The following is a 19,740-nucleotide window of genomic DNA, read 5'->3' as shown; positions in this document are numbered from 1 at the left end:
TGGATGCAAGGATGAACTGATTCCATTTTGGTTATCAAAGGTCAAGGTCACTGTGACCTCTCGAATGCCATTTTCAAGCTTGTTAACGCGATATCTCAGGACTGTCTTGATGGAATTTCTTCGAATTTGCCTCAAGCGTCCACTTGGACTCAAGGAGGAACTGATTACATTTTGGTGGTCAAAGTTCAAGGTCACTGTGACCTCACACACCCAATTTCCAAGCTCTGTAACGCAACATCACAGGAGCGCCTTGACGGAATTTCTTCCAATTTGCCTCAAATGGCGATTTGGACTCAATAATGAACTAATGGCGGAGGCATAAGTGCGCGTTGCGGTTGTTCTAGTTCTCTTTGCATCAACGGCCTGGTAGGCCCACCTACAGTATCCTGTCATGCTGTGTTAGTGGATTTTCATGGCGGGGAGCTGTTGATAATGATCAGCTGGCTTTATATTATATTCTGAGCAAAAATGGTTCCTATTTTGTGCCTTAAAGCAATCCAGCAGATGAACCACAAAAACCAACCCGGTGACACAAAGTAAAATGCAAAGTAGAGGCTGACAGTGACAATCTTCTCAGCAATGGTCTTTGTTTACAGTAATTATACTAATGTCTCACAAATGAATGTGGAACTGATTTATTGATGTTAAAATATGACACTTAGCGCCTTTAAGCGCTAGCTGGCTTTCTCACACGCAGGCACACAGACTAGCAGAACGCTGCTAAGAACAGGGACGTCGCTGTGTGCCAGGTGGTTACCAGAAGTGACTGCTGTGTTTGGCGTGCCTGTGCACTGGCTGCCTGAATGGTTTCTTTCTTGCTGCTAGCTGGCACGAGGCACATGTGTCTAGCGGGTTAGCTGTGTCTGTGCAGAAACATCCTAATATTAGACCTAATTGGAATAAGCCATGCGTCATGGAAGCACTTTTAATTCCGGCTGCGCTCGCTGCTTGAGTAAGGCTTCTGAGGCCGAGCCCTATTGACAGGCCTCATCTTGCGACAGGGAGAGTTACTATGTACACACACCTCATGTCATGTCACAACTTGGCACGCGGATCACTGTGATACTGGATCACTGCGACTGACATGCTTTCACTCACTCACATGTGATGGATGGTCATGCCAAACACACACACATACACACATACCACAACTTGATCACCTCATTTGCACTATCTGGCTCCTCTCTCTCTCTCTCTCTCTCTCTCTCTCTCTCTCTCTCTCTCTCTCTCTCTCTCTCTAGCGCTCCCTCACCTCTCCTGGGCTCATTAGCACCTTTGCTGATGGGGAGATGGAGGGAGTCGTGAGGGGGGAGGAGGACGGGAGTGTGTGTGGGTGTGTGTGTGGGGGGGAGGGGGGTGATTGATACCTCCAGGGGACGGTCTCCTCCCTCCTGACAGGCAGCATTTGTAAAACATCTCCCACTCTGCTGCCTGACATCAGTGATTCACCAGAGCACGAATGTGATAGATAGACAGACAGACTAGGGCTGCTCGATTATTGCAAATATCATATGATGATTATTTTTGACTGATATTGAGATCATGATTATTTCGATTATCTTGTTTTCATTAATGTGGGAAGCCAAAATTATAATTGAAAATAACATTTGATTAATTGCACAGCCCTAAGACAGACAGACATGCACACACACACACACACACACACGCACGCACGCGCGCACACGCAGTAGTTGTAACCACCACACACCTCTTAATTTCTAGTGACAACCGAACAGTTCACAAGACATGTCTGATGGACAGGCCACCTCTCTAAATCACACACAGTCAGGGACATGCACACACACACACACACACACACACACACACACACAGACACACACACACACACACACAGCTGCAAGGCGTTGATGGTGAGGCAGACTGTGGAGGGAGGAAAATGGAACAGAACAGTCAGGACAAGGGGCGTGGCAAGGGGCGTTACACCTCGGCAAGATGGCATCGGTTGCTATGCAACTGGGCACCAAAGCTATTTATACACCGGCCCCCATGTCCCCCTTTTTCCTCCCCAAGCTCCACTGCTGCTGATCAGGACTGCTGGCCTGGAGGCACAGCTTTGGGATGTGTCTGCATAAAGGCTTGGAGACCTGCTGCGACAAAAGTTTTTGGGTGGTACTCAATGTGCTGTGCTGATATTTATTATGTATAAATTTGACTATTTTGTGGCCCAAAAATGAGAGCGATTGGGTGTTTGCCCCTAGAGTTTTATATCTGTGTGCGTGTCAAAGCATCTGAAATAGCTTTTAGACCATCATGAGACAGTAAAACTCTCCACTGAAAGCCAGACTAATGGGTCAGCAGTAGGGAGGCACCGATATGAACAGTTTATATGATACGATAACTGATATTAACATTGCTGTTATGGCCGATAACCAATATTTACCGATAAAAACAAGTTTGATAGTAAAATTTTGTACATACAGAAAAAACACATGTAAATACTGTGAATTTGAAAAGGTAATGTCTTTCTTTATTGCCAAAACATTTGGAAAAGCCCAAAATCATAGATTTAACACATTGTTTCCTCTCAATATGAAAATTTTAGCAGATACCGATCACCGATATATTATTAACATTGCTGTTATTTTGCTCATCGGACTGATGCCAATATATAAAAAATTACCAACATCGGCCGATTCGGCCAATACCGATATGATTGCTGATCGTGCATCCCTACTCAGCAACTCTATAGCAGGGTGAGGCAGGTCTTATAGACGGTTGAGTAAATCCTCCCACACCATGCTGGAATGATTTCTCTGCTCACCCAACTGAAATAAAAAGAGTAATATATATATATATATATATATATATATATATATATATATATATATATATATATACACACACTATATAATAGACTTGTAAAAGGGATTTGGAATTCGAACGGCTAATCAAATATTCACTGCTGTTTTTAAAACCTACAATTATTCACTGTAATAGTTTAACCAGTATACAGTAGACGTAATCATGCAGGGCTGGTACCAGTAGCATGTGATCTGCATCTGCTGCAGCGAAGTAGCCTACGTTAACTGCTCTGCAGCTTTAGTTTACTGGCAAAGACGTAATCAGCCTATGGAGTGGCGGCTCCTAAGCTCGAACACAAGGGAGGACTGCAAAAGGGAAGGAAAAAAATGACAAAAAAAATCGCTGGCGAATTCAGCATTAGGATTAGACTGTTGTGATGTCATTCAGTTTTAACCATCAATAATTGTTCCTTTTCTCATTAGAGTAAATACTGTATATTTATTTCGAGATTTTTGTCATTATTTGTGCTGTTATGGTTATTATTAGCTCAATAGTCACTCACTTCTACACACTAGCTTAGATTGTGTTACTTATGGATGGAATTATAGTGGAAAATAGATTATCCCCCTTTTTGCTGAAAACCACTGACTTAAGCTACAACTGTTGCAAGAAGCTGGTGCATTTTTGCACATTTTCAATGCAGATAGCGGAAAAATAAGATGGATGCTGTCATCTGGTGCATTTTAGGCGCAGGAGAAACAGAGTTGAAGTGGGAATAATTTCTGGTAAGTAAGCTATTTACAGTTAGTTTGTCAGTAAAAGGTTTGATGAATAAATCAATCAAAACCACTCCACTACTGTACTGCTGACATTAGCTGTCGTAAAGACAGGGGGAGTGAGTGACTATCAGCTACTGCAGCTACCGTCATCAACTCAACTTACCAACATACTCGTTTAGTTACAGTACATTCCATTGCATGGAGGGGAAAGTTATGCCAAATTCATCAACTTTGAAGCGTTATTTACCCCCCTTCCCGACATGCTAGGTTGACATGCTTGGTCCCAATCGATTCCTTATTTCTATTACTTTCATATGGTATAAAGATCATCACTCTAGCTTTAAAAATGAGCTCGCTGTCATCTGTGGATGTTGTGGCCAAATTCAGTTTAAAAATGTGGGAGTTTAAGGTTGCCGTAAATGGTAAAATGGACTGCATTTCTATAGTGCTTTTATCCAAAGCGCTTTACAATGTGCCTACATTCACCCATTCACACACCGAAGGCAGCCAGCTGCCACGCAGGGTGCTGGCACAGCCATGCGGAGGAGCCGGGGATCGAACCACCGACCTTCTGATTAGTGGACGACGCGCTCTATCTCCTGAGCCACAGCCGCCCACAGCCTGCCGTTTTTATTTAAAAAAAATGGCAGGCTATGCGGCATGAAACAAAAAAAAAAAAAAAAAATGCGCTGCTTGGTGGACCATTTGCACCCCAAATTTACTAGAAGACCCGGATAACTTGACTTACTTGCACATCCATGCCGTCTGTAACCGTGTGCAGCTGAGACGTTGCAGTATCCCAGTGTTTGCGTTTTTTTGTCTCCGCGCGTACCACCCGCTCTAAACTAACATGTTGTATGTTGGCTCGCATAATACAATGCAACGACTGTCTGGCTTGTGAGCTAACTTACTGCTTGATAATAAAAAAAGAAAAAGAAGAAGGGGAAAATATAATATGCTGCTACTGTCGTGTAAATCTATCTATTACTGTCAGGTCATCACAGCAAAGTGGAATTTTGATGCCATCACTTCCTAATAGTGGAGCTGGATTCAGCATTGAGAGTCTGTGCCACAGACTCATTCATCATTAGACAATACAATGTCAATCTTACCGATCTATCCAATCAACAACCAACTTGGTTGAATAAATCAATTGATTGGTGAGGGCGGTTGAGGCTTCACTGTTCCCTGTGAATTGCCCTGTCGCTAAGCCCCACCCCCTGTCCTCACTCGGACAAACACAAGGCAGACTGACTAGAATAAATGACAGCCGTCACTGTCAAAGTTATATCCCAAGACGCTCTTCACAACTTTTTGAGGCCTGATATTGTCTAGAAGCCATCATAAAGTACTTCACTATGCCATGGAGGGCGATGTACAACATTTAAAGCTTTTGAGGAAAATAAATGAGATAAGTGCATGGAAACGGCTTTAGCGAATCAAACCAAACATGCACTTTTAACGAAGGAAGACAGCGAGATAACCAGTGGGGATAACAGGCGACTGACATCCAGAATTTAAATTTTATTCACTTGAGTAACCTCTCCGTGGATTATATATATGCCGAATTGAAGAGTGGCGCATGGCAATCTGTTTTATGTAGGCCTACCGCTGTACAATCAAGAAACGGTAAATTAATATAGTGTTGATGTTTTTCATAGCGAGACAACAGCACGCACGCATGGGTGTAGCAGATCAGGAGAGGCGTAGCCTACAGCAGACCACTTTTTCCATCATGTTTTCTCTTTAGACTACCTCACATTTATTTGGGGAATGAGATTAATTCCCTCGTTTTAGGGTTTGACTGGTGTCTGGCGATGTTTTAATCACATCAATCAATGCGCCTCCTCTTCAACCAACTCCAACATTACGTGCATAACGTAATGGCTGGAAACTCGCATAATTCCGCTTTTTCTTTTGCCAACTTTCTGAATACCATGATGATATCATGATACCTTTGGATCACGGAAGGCAAATGAGGGAGAAGACTCATCTCACTGTCACCACGATGCAGATTTAACATCCAAAACAGCAGCATCATTGTGGATATGAGTGGATCTACGTTTACTAGTTTAATATTATCAATTGCCTGGCCTCCCAGGATACCTCATAATGTGGAATTTACCTTCATGCACATCGTTTGGCCATTTTGATTTTTACAACTTATAAATGTATAAAACCAGAGGAAACTTGCGTTTTCTAGTGCTTCTCTATGGAACTCCAAGCTGAGAATGTCCGAGTGTATTGTAGAGCTGCACGCGCTGTGATTGGCTCATCTGCGTTCGGGGCGGGACTTAGCGATAGGTCAATTGCATGTGTTTTTCAACCAAACATAGATTAGCATGAGATAAATTACCAAGGAAATGAAATGCCCAAGGGGGTAATGTTATTGTAGCGTACCCCTGAGGGCACAGACTGTCTGCATGCCGCTCTCCTTTCCATCAGTGCCCTACAGGTGTCACTGTTGAAGAATTCTAAGAATATCATGAATACCATGAATTTTATTAAGAAAAAACATTTGATTGATATTTTATAAAAAAAAATATATATATTATTATATAAAATCCCCCATCTCTTCTAAAAAATAAGGGAGGCTCATTCTCCCTTGCATACATTAATAACCTCCGAGTCTATATATATACAGTGTTTTCCCTACCATTCTACAGGCCTGGTGGTCCTGCCAGCCCGACGACGACACCGTTTCTTTTTCTTTTTTCCCCCTGCTCTACCCAAAATTTCAATAAACCTTTATGGCATATTATTTCAATACAACAATACTGGTGTTGACAGTGTTGCCAGTAATGGGAATTGCCAAATCATTCAAAACAATAAGCATTTTGCTTTTAGGAAACGTGTCAACGTGTGTCGTTGCCTGGGAAACGCACATCCCATAATACAACTGTTCGCATCGCATCCCAGAATAGTATGATCATACTTGGGATGCCATTGTGAACATAGATGGGAACAGGTTAGCTAAAAGTTTAACGTCGCCAGCGAGGGCCCCCACCGTTGCGGTCGGGGTACGTTTCGAAATTCCTCCAGGCCTGACATTTTTTCTAGGGGAAACACTGCATACGTATACTTATACATGTCAAGGAGAAACTTCCATCACATTGTAGGTTAGGGGTGTCAAAAATAATCGATTATAAGATGCATCGCGATGCGGACGTGCACGATTCTGCATCGATTCACAAATGTCAAAAATCGATTATAAAAAAAATAAAAAATAAAATGTTTAACACGTTCACTGCCAAGGACGTGTTAACACGTTTTCAGAATCCAGCTGTTGACTGCCAAGGACGTGTTAACACGTTCTCAGAATCGATTTTTTTTTTTTGACGGTGGGACGTTGATCTAACCCTTTTACGTCTCCTACACCAGAATTGGAGGTATTGAATGTGTATAATCTATTTTACCGACCCACTGAGTGTCGACATGTCTCTCCACAGTAGAAAGAGGCGACCCAAAACTGGAGGGAAAAGCGCGACGAAGCCGTTCTCATACTGTAAAATTGATGGCGAAAACGCTTTCACTTTCGCGCTGATGCACAGCGGTGGCAACGGTGGGGGGTTCCAAGAATAGATTGGATGCACACTTTGAAACACGCAGCATAAATATGACCAGAATCGCATCAAAGCTCTCAACCAAAACTCCACGAAACGAGCGAGTCCACCCAGACTTCCTCAAACAGCGGTCGCTCAAACAGGCAGCAGCCAGGCAGCAGCAACTTCGTTGTGACACGCCCGCTGGAGAGCCAGGGAGGCAGGAGGAGAACATACACGGAGGGAGGAGTTGGAAGCAGAGGGGGGTTTCCTGCTGTTATGGAGGAAATTACTGTTCAAAACTATTGTTTAGATGTCTGACTCTTACTGATGCCAAAAATGAATGGTTAAAGTGACTGTTCTATCGAATTTCACAAAAAGCCGTTTATCTCTGAATAATTTTTCTGACGCTGAAACCATGCTGTATTCAACTGCTAATGCTTACATAACTACTAACTCTACAAACTAACTCTTTTAGACAGAGAAAGCACACATTCTATTAGTTCTTTTGAGATATTGTGTGTTCACAAAATCTTAGCAGAAAATAATCCTCGGGTCTTGAAAGATGAGCCAGAATCCTCAAAAAAACCCTCTGGCAGACGCTAACTACAGTAAAAAAAAAACGTCTGGCAGTGAATGTGTTAATAATCAAATAAAATATAATGGTAGTACATGCAGTTGTTTATTTTAATTATGGATCATAATACAATGCAATTCCAAATGCACTTTTATTTTAAAAGTAGCCACACACTGAGAAAAAAGAAAGTGAGAAATCATGTATTGGGGAAAAAAAGTGATGCATCGATTTAAGATGCATCGAGATGCATCGATAATCGTAATCGAATCGAATCGTAGCCCTCTGAATCGTAATTGAATCGTGAGGCCAGTGAAGATTCACAGCCCTATTGTAGGTGGAGAACATTAAATGAAGTTACATGAGACATTTCTTTCATTCTAAATGAAATCATTCCAAAGGAAGATTGCCATGCAAGTGTTTACATGAGCGCTAAATATAACTATTGCATTGGTTCCCAAACTGTGGTCCACTGACCAGTGACCACTGGTTGTTTGTGGGGATGGTTGGTATACGCAGTGGAAGTGGTCCCTGGGAAATTTGGTTTGGTACGTAGTGGTACTTGGACGGAAAAGTTTGGGAACCCCTGCTCTACAGTATGTACGGTAATCAGAATAAAAGTTTCTGACATGCACAAAATGAATCGAGCACACGGGCTTACGTTTTTAAAAGATGGACCTGTGTCAGTTATTTCTGTACTGCTGTTCTTTCTGATGAAGCAACAGTTTTATCAAAACATACGACTCCATAAGTGTCAGAAAAAAAAAGATGTTTTGTTTTGCCCCTGCAATGATTAAGTCCATTTGTAATTTTCACCGCTGTCAATTCAACCCCGGGGTTAGTAACAAGCACATCCATTCCAATCTTCCCGGAAAAAAGGCATAATTTACTTTACAAGTTTACATTACAAGGCATCTCGCGCACTACGCGTACTCGATTGCTAGGCGCGCCCACTGCGCGGGCTCGCCTGTCCTGCAGCTTGCCGAGCTGGCCCTGCAACTCAGCTGCTGTGTGGCCTTGCCTGCCCAATTGGCGCGCGCACAATGTCTCCCTCTCTCTCCCCCTCCTGAAATCATTTTGAAGTCTGACATTCCTCTTGAAGCTCCTACAGGAACGCCACATCGCCCCATTGCACCTTGGGGGCACCAACCTGATTGCCAATCCAACTATAAGTACACTGAAAATTTCGTACTTTTTAAAATCTCGACCATATTAACTCTCATCTGGTGCGACTGTGTTGTTGCTTTGCGTCACTTAGCAGAGAAACCTAGCAGACAATGGGTGTGATTGAGAAGCGGAATGGATGACATTATTGAATTTTAATCACATCTTTCGGGGAGACGTTGAGCACGCAATTACCTGGCTGCAAGACGTGTGTGTGTGTGTGTGTGTGTGTGTGTGTGTGTGTGTGTGTGTGTGTGTGTGTGTGTGTGTGTGTGTGTGTGTGTGTGTGTGTGTGTGTGTGTGTGTGTGTGTGTGTGTGTGTGTGTGTGTGTGTGTGTGTGTGTGTGTGTGTGTGTGTGTGGGACGTGGTTGGCGCTCTAAGCAGACGAGCGGCTCATCAGGTTGACTGGAAGATGGTGGTAAGTGGCCATCAGTGCACCCAACCCTGTCTGGATGGATCCATCCTGTGGCAGCACGGCGAGCTCCTTCCATATGGAGACGGGCCTAATTATCCGCCACCAATGACTGAATCAACATTTGATTATATCCTCCCTAAGGCTGCCCTAAAAGGCTCTATTCAAAGATCTACATTCATATCTTCTCTCTCTCATAATCAAGAATGGCTGTTAGGGTATTTGCTAATGATGAGTTTAATTTCTCTCCTTTTTAACACAACCCCTGTGTCGCAGGAATGTCTGGGATATTTGCTGGTTTAAGTTCATGTGTGTTGGCAGCTGAAGGATCTTGGCCTGTGAAGATTCTTAGGCAAAATGATAGTTGGAGACAAATTTGTTCATGTTACTGTATTTCGATTGCACAATAGTGTCATATTTCAGACAGTGTCGGAATGAACTGTGATCATCCCGGCAAGTTTTGTTTGGAATTTCATTTCATTCAAATAAAGAACACGACTCCAGCATCTGAGTAGTGTTTTTATGGACTAAATAGTTACCCCCCACCCCCTTTTCTGAAAACCATATGTTGTGCTGTGACTGTGAGTGATGTCTTTGTGGTCAGATACTGTTCTGATGGCTGTGTGTGTGTGTGTGTGTGTGTGTGTGTGTGTGTGTGTGTGTGTGTGTGTGTGTGTGTGTGTGTGTGTGTCTTCCATAGCCAGCGGAACTTGGCAGAAATCACAGAGTTGATCCACACGGCGTTCCTGGTGCATCGCGGGATAGTCAACCTGAAGGACTGGACCAATTCGGACGGTCCACTGAAAGACATGCGGTTTGGGAATAAGATGGCAGTCCTGAGTGGGGACTTTCTGCTAGCAAACGCTTGTACTGGACTGGCCCAGCTAAACAATACTGAGGTACCCATAGCAATCAATAACATTTGTATTCCTGAGAAATCTCTAAAATTATCAACCGTTTGTAGTGGAAACCAGACTGTTTACCCCTTTGGAAAAACAATGTTAAATGCTTAAAAGGCAACAGCATCTTTGGTGCTGTGGTGCTTTTGCACTACTTTTTTATATCAATCAGCAACAAATAAATGTATTTATAGAAATATATTGATAGGTAAAAGTCACAGATTTTTACTTCAACAAACTTACGGAGTCAAATTCTTAGGTCATTGAAGGACTCGCACTTAGTAACAGGAAGTCAAGGAATCTCATATCAAGACCACTGCAGCTCTGATACATTTGATAGTCTACAGCAGTGGTTCCCAACCTTTTTTGTCTTATGTACCCCTTGAGCTGTTTTTCCATGACAATAGTACCCCTCACTCATGCGTGTTGATGATTACTACAAGTAAATCTATACAAAATATATGTTTCACTGAACTGCCGGTGTTTGGGCTTTATAGTTGTTTTTTTGGCCATTATCAGTAGCAGAACAGTGTAGCAGTTGACACTTGCCAGCAGAACTAGTTGCGGCACACACATCACATTTTAACAATGGACTTATGAAATGACTTGGAATATATATATATATTTATTTATCATTTTGGAGGTATTGTATTCTCCAATCATTCCAAGTACCCCCTGCAAGCTGCTGAAGTAGCCCTAGGGGTACACGTACCCCTGGTTGGGAATCACTGGTCTACAGTACGACAGAGTTACGTTTAGAGCCATGGAAGAACAGACGGGTGACAAATTAAAGGAAAAACCTGGATAAATGAGTGTAGAAACATAATGAATGCTGATGCTTCCAGGTGTACTGCATGATACAATTAAACAATTAACATCCTATCATGCATTTGTGGCATGTACAAAAATGCTGAGCAAGCCCAGTTGACCTTGATTTTGGATCAAGATGGCAAGAAGAAAAGATCTAAATGTGTTAGAGAGATCCAGCCCCGGAAGGTACCAGACCTCGCGGAGGGGCTTCTGAGCCCCCCACCACATATAAGTATGGAGAACCAACCTTCTCCTCTGGTAGGAATGAGCTTGGCTCGTATCTAGCTTGCATTGTCTCAGGTACACTCGTTAGAGGATGATGGAGGTCCCGCCACCTCGCCCGCTCATGACCTGGATGGTCTGGTCTTTGAGCACCTCCGGCTGTCTCATCTTGGCCTAGATGTCGGCCTGGGGTATCACAATACTTGAGTCTGGGGAGAGACTACCTGGCAGGTAACAGAGAAAATATAATGCATACAATAACACAATCAAACAAAGTAGAAAAATGCAGTACAGTCAATTAAAACATAATACATACCTACATACAAAGTAAAAAATACAATATAATCACTTAAAAGTGGTCGCAATTCTGGTCTGCCTTGAGCCATTGTTTGAGCTTGGTCTTAAAGGTTGGACACTCCCTTATTGGCAGTGGTCGGTCATTCCAGAGTTTACCACCCTTTACTGATAGCACAGTTTGTCCAAATGTGGTGCGCCTGCGTGGCACCTGTTATTTGATCCCATAGAAAGACACTCAATAATTTAACCTGATATTGCTGTTTGCCTTCAGACTGCATCAGATACATAAAACGGTCTGTTACTGACTTTGGGACTCACACACATTTAGGTTATTCTGTGATCTCCTTTTGATAACTAATGTAATAACTAATGGAATATTTTTTCACTCCCATTCACTGAGCCTCCCTTGAAACTGTTTGGAGCCCCCCTGGGGAGGCCTGCCTCCTCCCACTTTGAAAACCTCTGGCTACGCCTTCGCAGTCACCAGATCTCAACCCAATTGAACACCTGTGGGAGTTCTTGGACTGACATGTTAGACGGCGCTCTCCACCGCCGTCATCAAAACACCAAATGAGGGAAAATATTTTGGAAGAATGGTGTTCCATGATCCGTCCCTCCAGTAGAGTTCCAGAGACTTGTAGAATCAATGCCAAGTTCAAGTTTATTTATATAGCCCTAAATCACAAACATTCTGGTGGCACGTGGTGGCCCAACACTTTACAAAGACACTTTATGCTGGCTTTTCCTTTAATTTGTAATGCTGTGGGAATTCTTCCTATTGAATTGTGTGTGTGTGGTGATCTTGTAAGTGCACCACAGATCATATCTATAGCCTGGTAACCCCTCGTTGACAGATGCTGTCAGCGCTGTGCTCTGTCAGAATGCGGTTGCCTGAGTGGATCAAAATAACCGTTTCCCTTCCCTGTGCCATCAGCCGGACCAGCCCTTATCACCTTCCCCCCGCTTCTTACTCAGCGCACACAGGCTGAGCTCGTGTCTGCTGTTCGCCCGCCCACCACCATGACGCAAGCACCGGTCATGCCGCTCTTTGTACACTTCCTTTGTCTTCATTAGGATTGATCAACGCGATAGTATGATACGGTCACGCCGCAAAATGTACAAATTGCAGTAATGCAACTGACACTGTGGTTTCCTAGGAAAGAAAGACCACACTGAGAATGCAATAGAGGCAGACTGCTGGAGGCTAATGATGATTCAATCGCATTTTCTTTTAATCAAGTGTTTTTCCTGATTTTCCTCACCAATTGAATTTGGCGAATTCCCCCTGCTGTCTCAGTCATTGCTCCACACCATCTGACGATCTGGGGAGAGCCGTAGACTAGCACAATGCTTCCTCGGATACATGTGCAGTTGATAGTTGCTTCTTATTGTGCAGCTCTTTTTCTTGATCTGTCCAAGGCTTTTGATACAGTCGACCACGTCACCTTGGCAGATAGACTCCACAGTATTGGCTTATCTGGGCATGCTGTAAGTTGGTTTTCAAACTACCTGTCAGCTAGAACCCAATGCGTCCAGTTTGCCGGGTCTTCTTCATCTTTCCTCCCTGTATCCAAGGGTGTGCCCCAGGGTTCCATATTAGGGCCCCTGCTGTTCTCTATTTATGTAAATACTCTTTGTGATAATTTATCGAACGCTGACTTCCATTTCTATGCAGATGATACAATCATCTATTGCTCATCCTCTTCTTTACTACAAACCTTTGATTTTCTGCAGTCTGCCTTTGATGTTGTTCAGTCCCATTTAACTCAACTTAAGTTGGTGTTAAATGCAGGCAAATCCAAATGTATGCTGTTTTCAAATGGCAAAGGGCTTCCATCTAATCTGCCAAAAATCTTCACTTCTCAAGGAGCTGAAATTGAGATGGTCACAACATATAAATATTTAGGTATTATTGTTGATCAAAACTTGTCTTTTAAAGCACACATTGAAAATCTTGTTTCCAAATTGAAACTTAAATTAGGTTTCTTTTTTAGAAATAAAGCCTGTTTCTCGCTCCAGGCAAGGAAGCGCTTGCTCTCAGCAACATTTTTACCCTTATTGGACTATGGTGATCTACTTTTTATGAATGCACCTGAGCAGTACCTGAAGAAATTGGACACTGTTTACCACTGTGCTTTACGTTTTATCACTGGTTGTGGCAATCTCATGCGCCACTGTACTCTGTACACTACTGCCCAGTGTTCTTCCTTGTATGCCCGCAGACATACACATTGGTTGGCTTTTATATATAAATCTCTTCTTAGGCTAGTTCCTGCCTATTTGTCTGTTTACATGTGTAGAAAACAAAATCAATACGGTCTACGCTCTCACAATACTCTTCAGATGTTAGTCCCCAGAGCTAGAACCGAATTAGGCAAAAAGGCCTTCAAATATGCCGCCCCTTCGTTCTGGAATAATCTACAGAAGGACATGAAGTTATCAGAGCTGGTAACTTTGGGGGAATTTAAGGCCATTTTGAAGGATCGAGAAGAAAATACTCTTGATCATTGTAACTGCCCCTAAATTGTTCTCCCAGGTATGAATGTATTTCTCTGTTTGTATTGCTTGTGTTTTTGTTGTAACATTGTTTTTTATGCTGCCCTCTTTGCCAGGTCGCTCTTGAAAAAGAGATTTTAATCTCAATGAGACTTTCCCTGGTTAAATAAAGGTTATTGATTGATTGATTCTTTTCACCTGACAGCAAGGGGTTTCACCGGCAGGACGTAGCACGTGAGAGGATCATGCTATTGCCCCTCTCCCCGAACAGGTGCCCCAGCCGACCAGAGGAAGTGCTAGTGCAGCGACCAGGACTTACCGGCTTCCCATCCGCAGACACGGCTAATTGTGTCTGTAGCTGGAGGTGCCGCTGCCGGGAACTGAACCCGGGTCTCCGCGGTGGTAGGCGAGTGCTTTTACCTCTACACTACCCAGACGCCCCATGATTCAATCACATGAAGGGTTCACACCAAGCGTGTTTGGAGCGGTTTGATCCAGCTCTGGACTTCCCTCCCTTTAGTTCAGTTTGTTTGGCCAGGTGAGCATGATAGCATTTGAACTCTGGTGGCACCAAATAACAGCACTGAGACACCGCCTGGAAATGTAGGGTTCAGTCCTCCAACAAGAGAGCTGTGGTTTGGTTTGTTAGGAGTGTAATCCCAACCAACTATAGGAAACAATTCCAAAATACAAGGTTTTCTGGGTAGAAGAAGGCGGATGTTGACATCTGATAGCCAGCATCAAAAAGCCTAGCATAACAAAATGAAGCGAAGGAAAACCGCAGCCTGGACCAATGCTCCTATTCAGCTCTTTCTTCATCTGTTCTTGGTATGAGCACCAGAGAAGAAGAGACAGACAAGTCCATGTTGCTTATATTAAGTTACAGGGACTAGAATCAGATTTGATTTGACCAATATCTCTAAGCTGGCAGGACAACCGGTCACTAAAACTGCCCAATCAATAACCTGTAAGTCTTGTGACTCTTGTTTACAGGCCCTGATTCACTTGTAATTAGTCAGTGTAATCTTAACAAAGACAAAAAATACATCAGAATAAATGTTTCCACTGTTGTTTGGACCAAAGAAGACAAACGTGTGTGAGATAGCACACAGACGCAACAGAGTCGTGGAAACGGATAAGAGGCTGGAATGCCTCTGAGCTTCTCATGTTGAAGATTGTGGAGATGGATGCTGTTTGGATAAAAACATGGCTGCTGTAGTTTAGTGAGTATCCAAGGCACTCCGATAATCTGTTAAAAAGCCTTTATTCTATTTGGCTAGTCATATTTGGATGTATAAAAATGGCAGGCAATGCATTTTGACACCCAAAAATGCTTACAATATCACCAGCCAGATATTTGGATTGCCTTGGATCTCTTTTTCCCACACATTAAAATCTGTCCATTTATTAGATAGTTCCAGCTCTGGAACCCCACTGAGCTGAACAGTAGGGGTGGGGGAAAATTTTACTTAAAATTTACTTAAAATTTTCACTTAACACGTTAACTGCCAGCGACGTATGCATACGTCAAGCAGAATCCAACCGTTAACTGCCAGCGACGTATGGATACGTCAAAAAAATCGTTTTTTTTTTTTTGACGGTGGATCCTTGATCTGGCCCTTTTGCATCTTCTATTATACTGTTAGAGCCGCCGGGCGTGTGCAATCCATTCCGCCGACCCACTGAGTGGCGACGGTGCTCAGACTATTGAGTGTTGTTTGGCCAGAAACGCACGCATTCCAGCTGAGCTCAACCGAGGACCCAGAAGCGAACGAGCCTCATTCTCATACTGTAGGCGAAAACCTTTCACACGGGCGCACCCGTGCGCCGGGGGCTTCCACAGGTGGACTGGGTGGAAAGCACACTTTGAAGCGCGCAGCATAAGCCTAGAGTCACACAAGGCTTCGTCAAAGCTCTCAACCGAAAATCCAAGAACGGATTAAGCCACATCCATGCTCGCCGACGAGGGACCGCCAGAGAGAGGCTGCTGCTCACTGCTCAGACAGGCAGGAGAGACTCTGGCTTGTGACTGACAAACACGGAGACACGCCCACGGAGGGAGGAGTTGTAAGGAGAGGGGGTGCGGGTGCTGCTATGGAGGAAATTACTGTTCAGAACTATATTGTTTATGTCTGATGTCTCACTGATGCCAAAAATAAATGGTTAAAGTGACTGTTTGATATTGAATTTCACAAAACTGCGATTATCTCAGCTTTTTGTCTCAGACCCTGAAACCATGCTGTACTCAACGGCTAATATCTACATAACTACTAACTCTACAAACTAACTCTTTTAGACAGAGAAAGCACACATTCTATTAGTACTTTTGTGAACTTTGTGTTGACAAACTCCAAGCAGAAAATTATCCTTGGCTCGCGTAAAATGAGCCAGAATCCTCAAAAAAACCCTCTGGCAAAAGCTACCTACAGTAAAAAAAAAAAGGCTGGCAGTGAATGTGTTAAGTATCGCGATTTTTAATGTCACGATTTTTTTAATCGATCTTTTATTCCAGAATCGATAATCGCAATTTTTTTTTTTTTTTTGGGTGCCAGGCGCCGCCTACTGGTTTACTAGTGGTTTTATTACTTTATTAGTTAGTCTGAAGTAATAATTACACTTCAGGGTTAAAGTGGGTGCATCTCATTGTAAAATTGGACTTGGCCCAAATTGGGCTTCAAACGGACAAATTTCACGCGCGTCGGCCCATATCGGCCTGGCCTGCTTGGTATCTAATGTCCGGCCTGAATTATGATCCCAGTCCGCCCCTGTTTTTAACTATATCGCCCAGCCCTACTCATGATATAATATACAGTCTCTAGAAGTGTATGATTCAACTTTTCCCATGTTCTAGAGTAAAAAAGCAAACAAACTGAAAAAAATAAAATAAAAAAAGAAACAAAAATCGCAATAAATCGTAATATCGAATCGCAATAATCATAGAATCGCAATACTTAAGAATCGCAATATAAATCGAATCGGCACCCAAGAATCGTGATAGTATCGAATCGGGAGATAAGTGAATCGCCACAGCCCTACTGAACAGTTTGACTTTGGTTATAAAAACTGCCCTCGTCTCCAAAACAGCAGATGCCTCACTTTTCTGACAGTTTGTGTGTGGCCATTGTACCATCATCCTTTCTTTCAGACGGTTGACAGATGAAGGCAGAAGTAGCTCTTTGAACAGTCCTAACTTACTCTCATAAACCAGGGTTGTTTTTTCTTTTTTCGTTATAAAGGCAGTGAGAGTGATGGAGATTATGTGTCGTGGCCTTGAGAGGAATCCTATGCCGTTACTTGTATAAACGGTAAAGTAATCTCGCTGCAGAGCTCCGGTTTCTCTCCCTCGCAGACCTGTCGGCAAAACACGATCTGGCTGGATTTGGGAATGGAGTAAGGGGGAGGCAGGGGGAGAGCTTATCTGATACTTTCCAAAAAAAGACCCCACCCCCCACCCCCACCCGCCGCCCCGACTTCCCAAGGCTAGCAGAGACACCACATCTGGTAATACTGTAGGCACATTGTCCTTCCAGGTCTGTGGGCGAAGCTCAAGTTTCCTCAATATTTTCCCCCCGTGGGTTGGGTTACCCAAAGGGCACGGCGAGGCTGGCGGGGCGGGCGAGCGTCACCAGACTTTTACAGATGAACCAAGGATGTCTGGGATGCGCTGAAGGAGCTCTAAATTTAACCTCATTCACCTGAACTGTACACAGGCTGGGGCCCGGCCTGATCTGTGTGACTGTGCAGAATGATGAGAGAAGAGATCCACTTGATTTATTTTTCACCCACTCATTAGACACAGCCTTTCAATAAGCATTTAAAAAGGTGCAGCATCTCATCCGGTGGCTGATAAGGACCGGTGGTATTTCTGTCGCTGAAATGTAGTCATGCATGCCCCCTGTAAGAGGAAATGGGCAACTGCAGTCTTACTACAATAAAAAGGCAGGCTGCCCATCCATCCAATAGGCTTTATTGTCAGTCAGTACAGAATGATTTCAGCAGATTTAAAAAAAAATCTTGTTAACCTTAAATGCTTTTTATTGTTTTACCTCTTATAGTTACTTAAATTTTCTCAGATATATGTATCATGTTGATCCTTGTACAGTATATTGATTAACTTGTACTGGACTGAGTCAATGCCCAGGTAATAGAAGTGGGGGTTATGTTTCAGGTTCTCTTCCCTACAGATTTGAAGCCCGCTTTGCCTTCATGTCTCAGTATTGTGCCCCTTCCACCTGAACCCGCCCATGTATAAATATGTATGAAGGGGTTGGTATACCGATCAGCCACACCCAAATGCATGGCATGAGATTCATCTTCCAGTAGTCAACAAGTTGGAGGAAAAGGAGAGCGATGGCAAAGAGGACCCAGAGGTCAGATCATCGCTCGGAAACCTCGTTAACCCTCTGGGCTCTCTGGACAGTCACCGCCTTATTTTCTGCCATCTGCCTTTTAGAGCTCCGCTTTCAGACCCTCGGACCAGGCCGACACCCGATCCAGCTCCATATAGCAGAGTCTCGACCGGACTTTGCTATAAATACAAAGTGTAATTAACAAAGGCGAAGGTTTATGAAATCGGGGGCTCCCCTATGGTCTGATAATGAGCCAACGAACAGGAGGAACGAGAGGCCGGTCTGCTCGCCTGGCCTAAAAGACATCTCACCACATCCATCTTTATTCGGCCATCCAGCTATTCAGATGACACCACCGTACAATTGTGCTCCAACCACGGGGGAAATCCAGGGTTTTTAATTACAAACGCCACGGATGAGCTAACTGGCGTTCTAGTTCTCATCTACCTCATTTCCATTTACAATTCAGGTGTTTAATTGACGCTCCGAGCCTGAGCGAATAGAATCTTATGTACAGTAGCCGCGTGTCCTAGCTCAGCTCCAAAGATGATGGTGTATGGTGTGTAAACATGCTATTCTGAGATTCAAAACTCAAGTGCAACATGCTTCAGTTGCCTTTTCTTGCCTTATTGTAAGGTGTATCGGTCAATGAGATCACAGTAACAATTCCTCATTATGAATGTGTTTTTCCATATACTGTCCCCTTTGTGTTGGATTGAAATAGTCGCTGGTTCTAAACTTGTTTTTCTGTGTTCTTCTCTGTGTGACAGGTTGTGGAGCTGATATCCAGCGCCATCGGTGATGTGGTTCAGGGCATCTACCATGAGCACTCCTCTAATGCCGAGGTAAGGCATCTGTTGCCCTCCTTCAGAGCGGCCGTAGAGTGCGCTACGACGGGTACGTCACCCAACAGCTGATCGGGATGGACTCAAGTCACAATAAAAGTCACCCTCTGCGATGAAGGCTTATGCAACGGATCGGTGTGACGGGTTACATCACTCAACCAAAATAACAGGAAATGTTCCTTTGAAATCTGCCAGAGCCGTCGTATAGCCTAACGCAGTGACATAATTTGTTTGACTAGGCATTAAAAAGAGAGCAGACATGTTTACAGTGAGAAGAAAACCAAAACTGGCATCTCAATGCATAATGAATCGGGAAAAACCCTTTCTGTGTCCAAATTTACCACCGTGCTGTCAGGTAGCTGTCAGCAGGCATTTCCTTAATGATTTCACAGCGCTGTGAAGATCTACAGTAGCTTACACCTAATCATTTTTTTGTTTTTTGTTTTCAGAATAGAGATACCCCTTCTCCCTCAGACAAAGTTTCATTTTTGGCCTTATCACTGTTTTCTCTGGAAAATGCCTGAGGTTTAATTAAGTTTCTCACAAAGGCCATATTTCCCCCTGTTATCAGGACCCTTTAAATCATA

General features: G+C 43.5%; 1 protein-coding gene across 1 annotated transcript in view; it reads left to right on the top strand.

The window, feature by feature from the left end:
* Nucleotides 1–19,740, top strand: part of LOC310771545 (all trans-polyprenyl-diphosphate synthase PDSS2-like) — a gene marked incomplete at its 5' end in the record, with an annotated part of 39,087 nt that overhangs the window by 8,980 nt on the left and 10,367 nt on the right. Inside the window, 2 exons of the mRNA XM_083664136.1 lie at nucleotides 9,936–10,134; nucleotides 19,079–19,153. Of these exons, the coding sequence (XP_083520262.1) occupies nucleotides 9,936–10,134; nucleotides 19,079–19,153 (274 nt within the window). The remainder of the gene's footprint in view (nucleotides 1–9,935; nucleotides 10,135–19,078; nucleotides 19,154–19,740) is intronic.

This window comes from Poromitra crassiceps, assembly GCF_964638095.1.
Source record: "Poromitra crassiceps genome assembly, contig: HAP1_SCAFFOLD_773, whole genome shotgun sequence".
NCBI lineage: Eukaryota > Metazoa > Chordata > Actinopteri > Beryciformes > Melamphaidae > Poromitra > Poromitra crassiceps.
The sequence above is the reverse complement of the archived record's forward strand: the minus strand, read 5'-3'. Positions and strand labels throughout refer to the sequence as shown.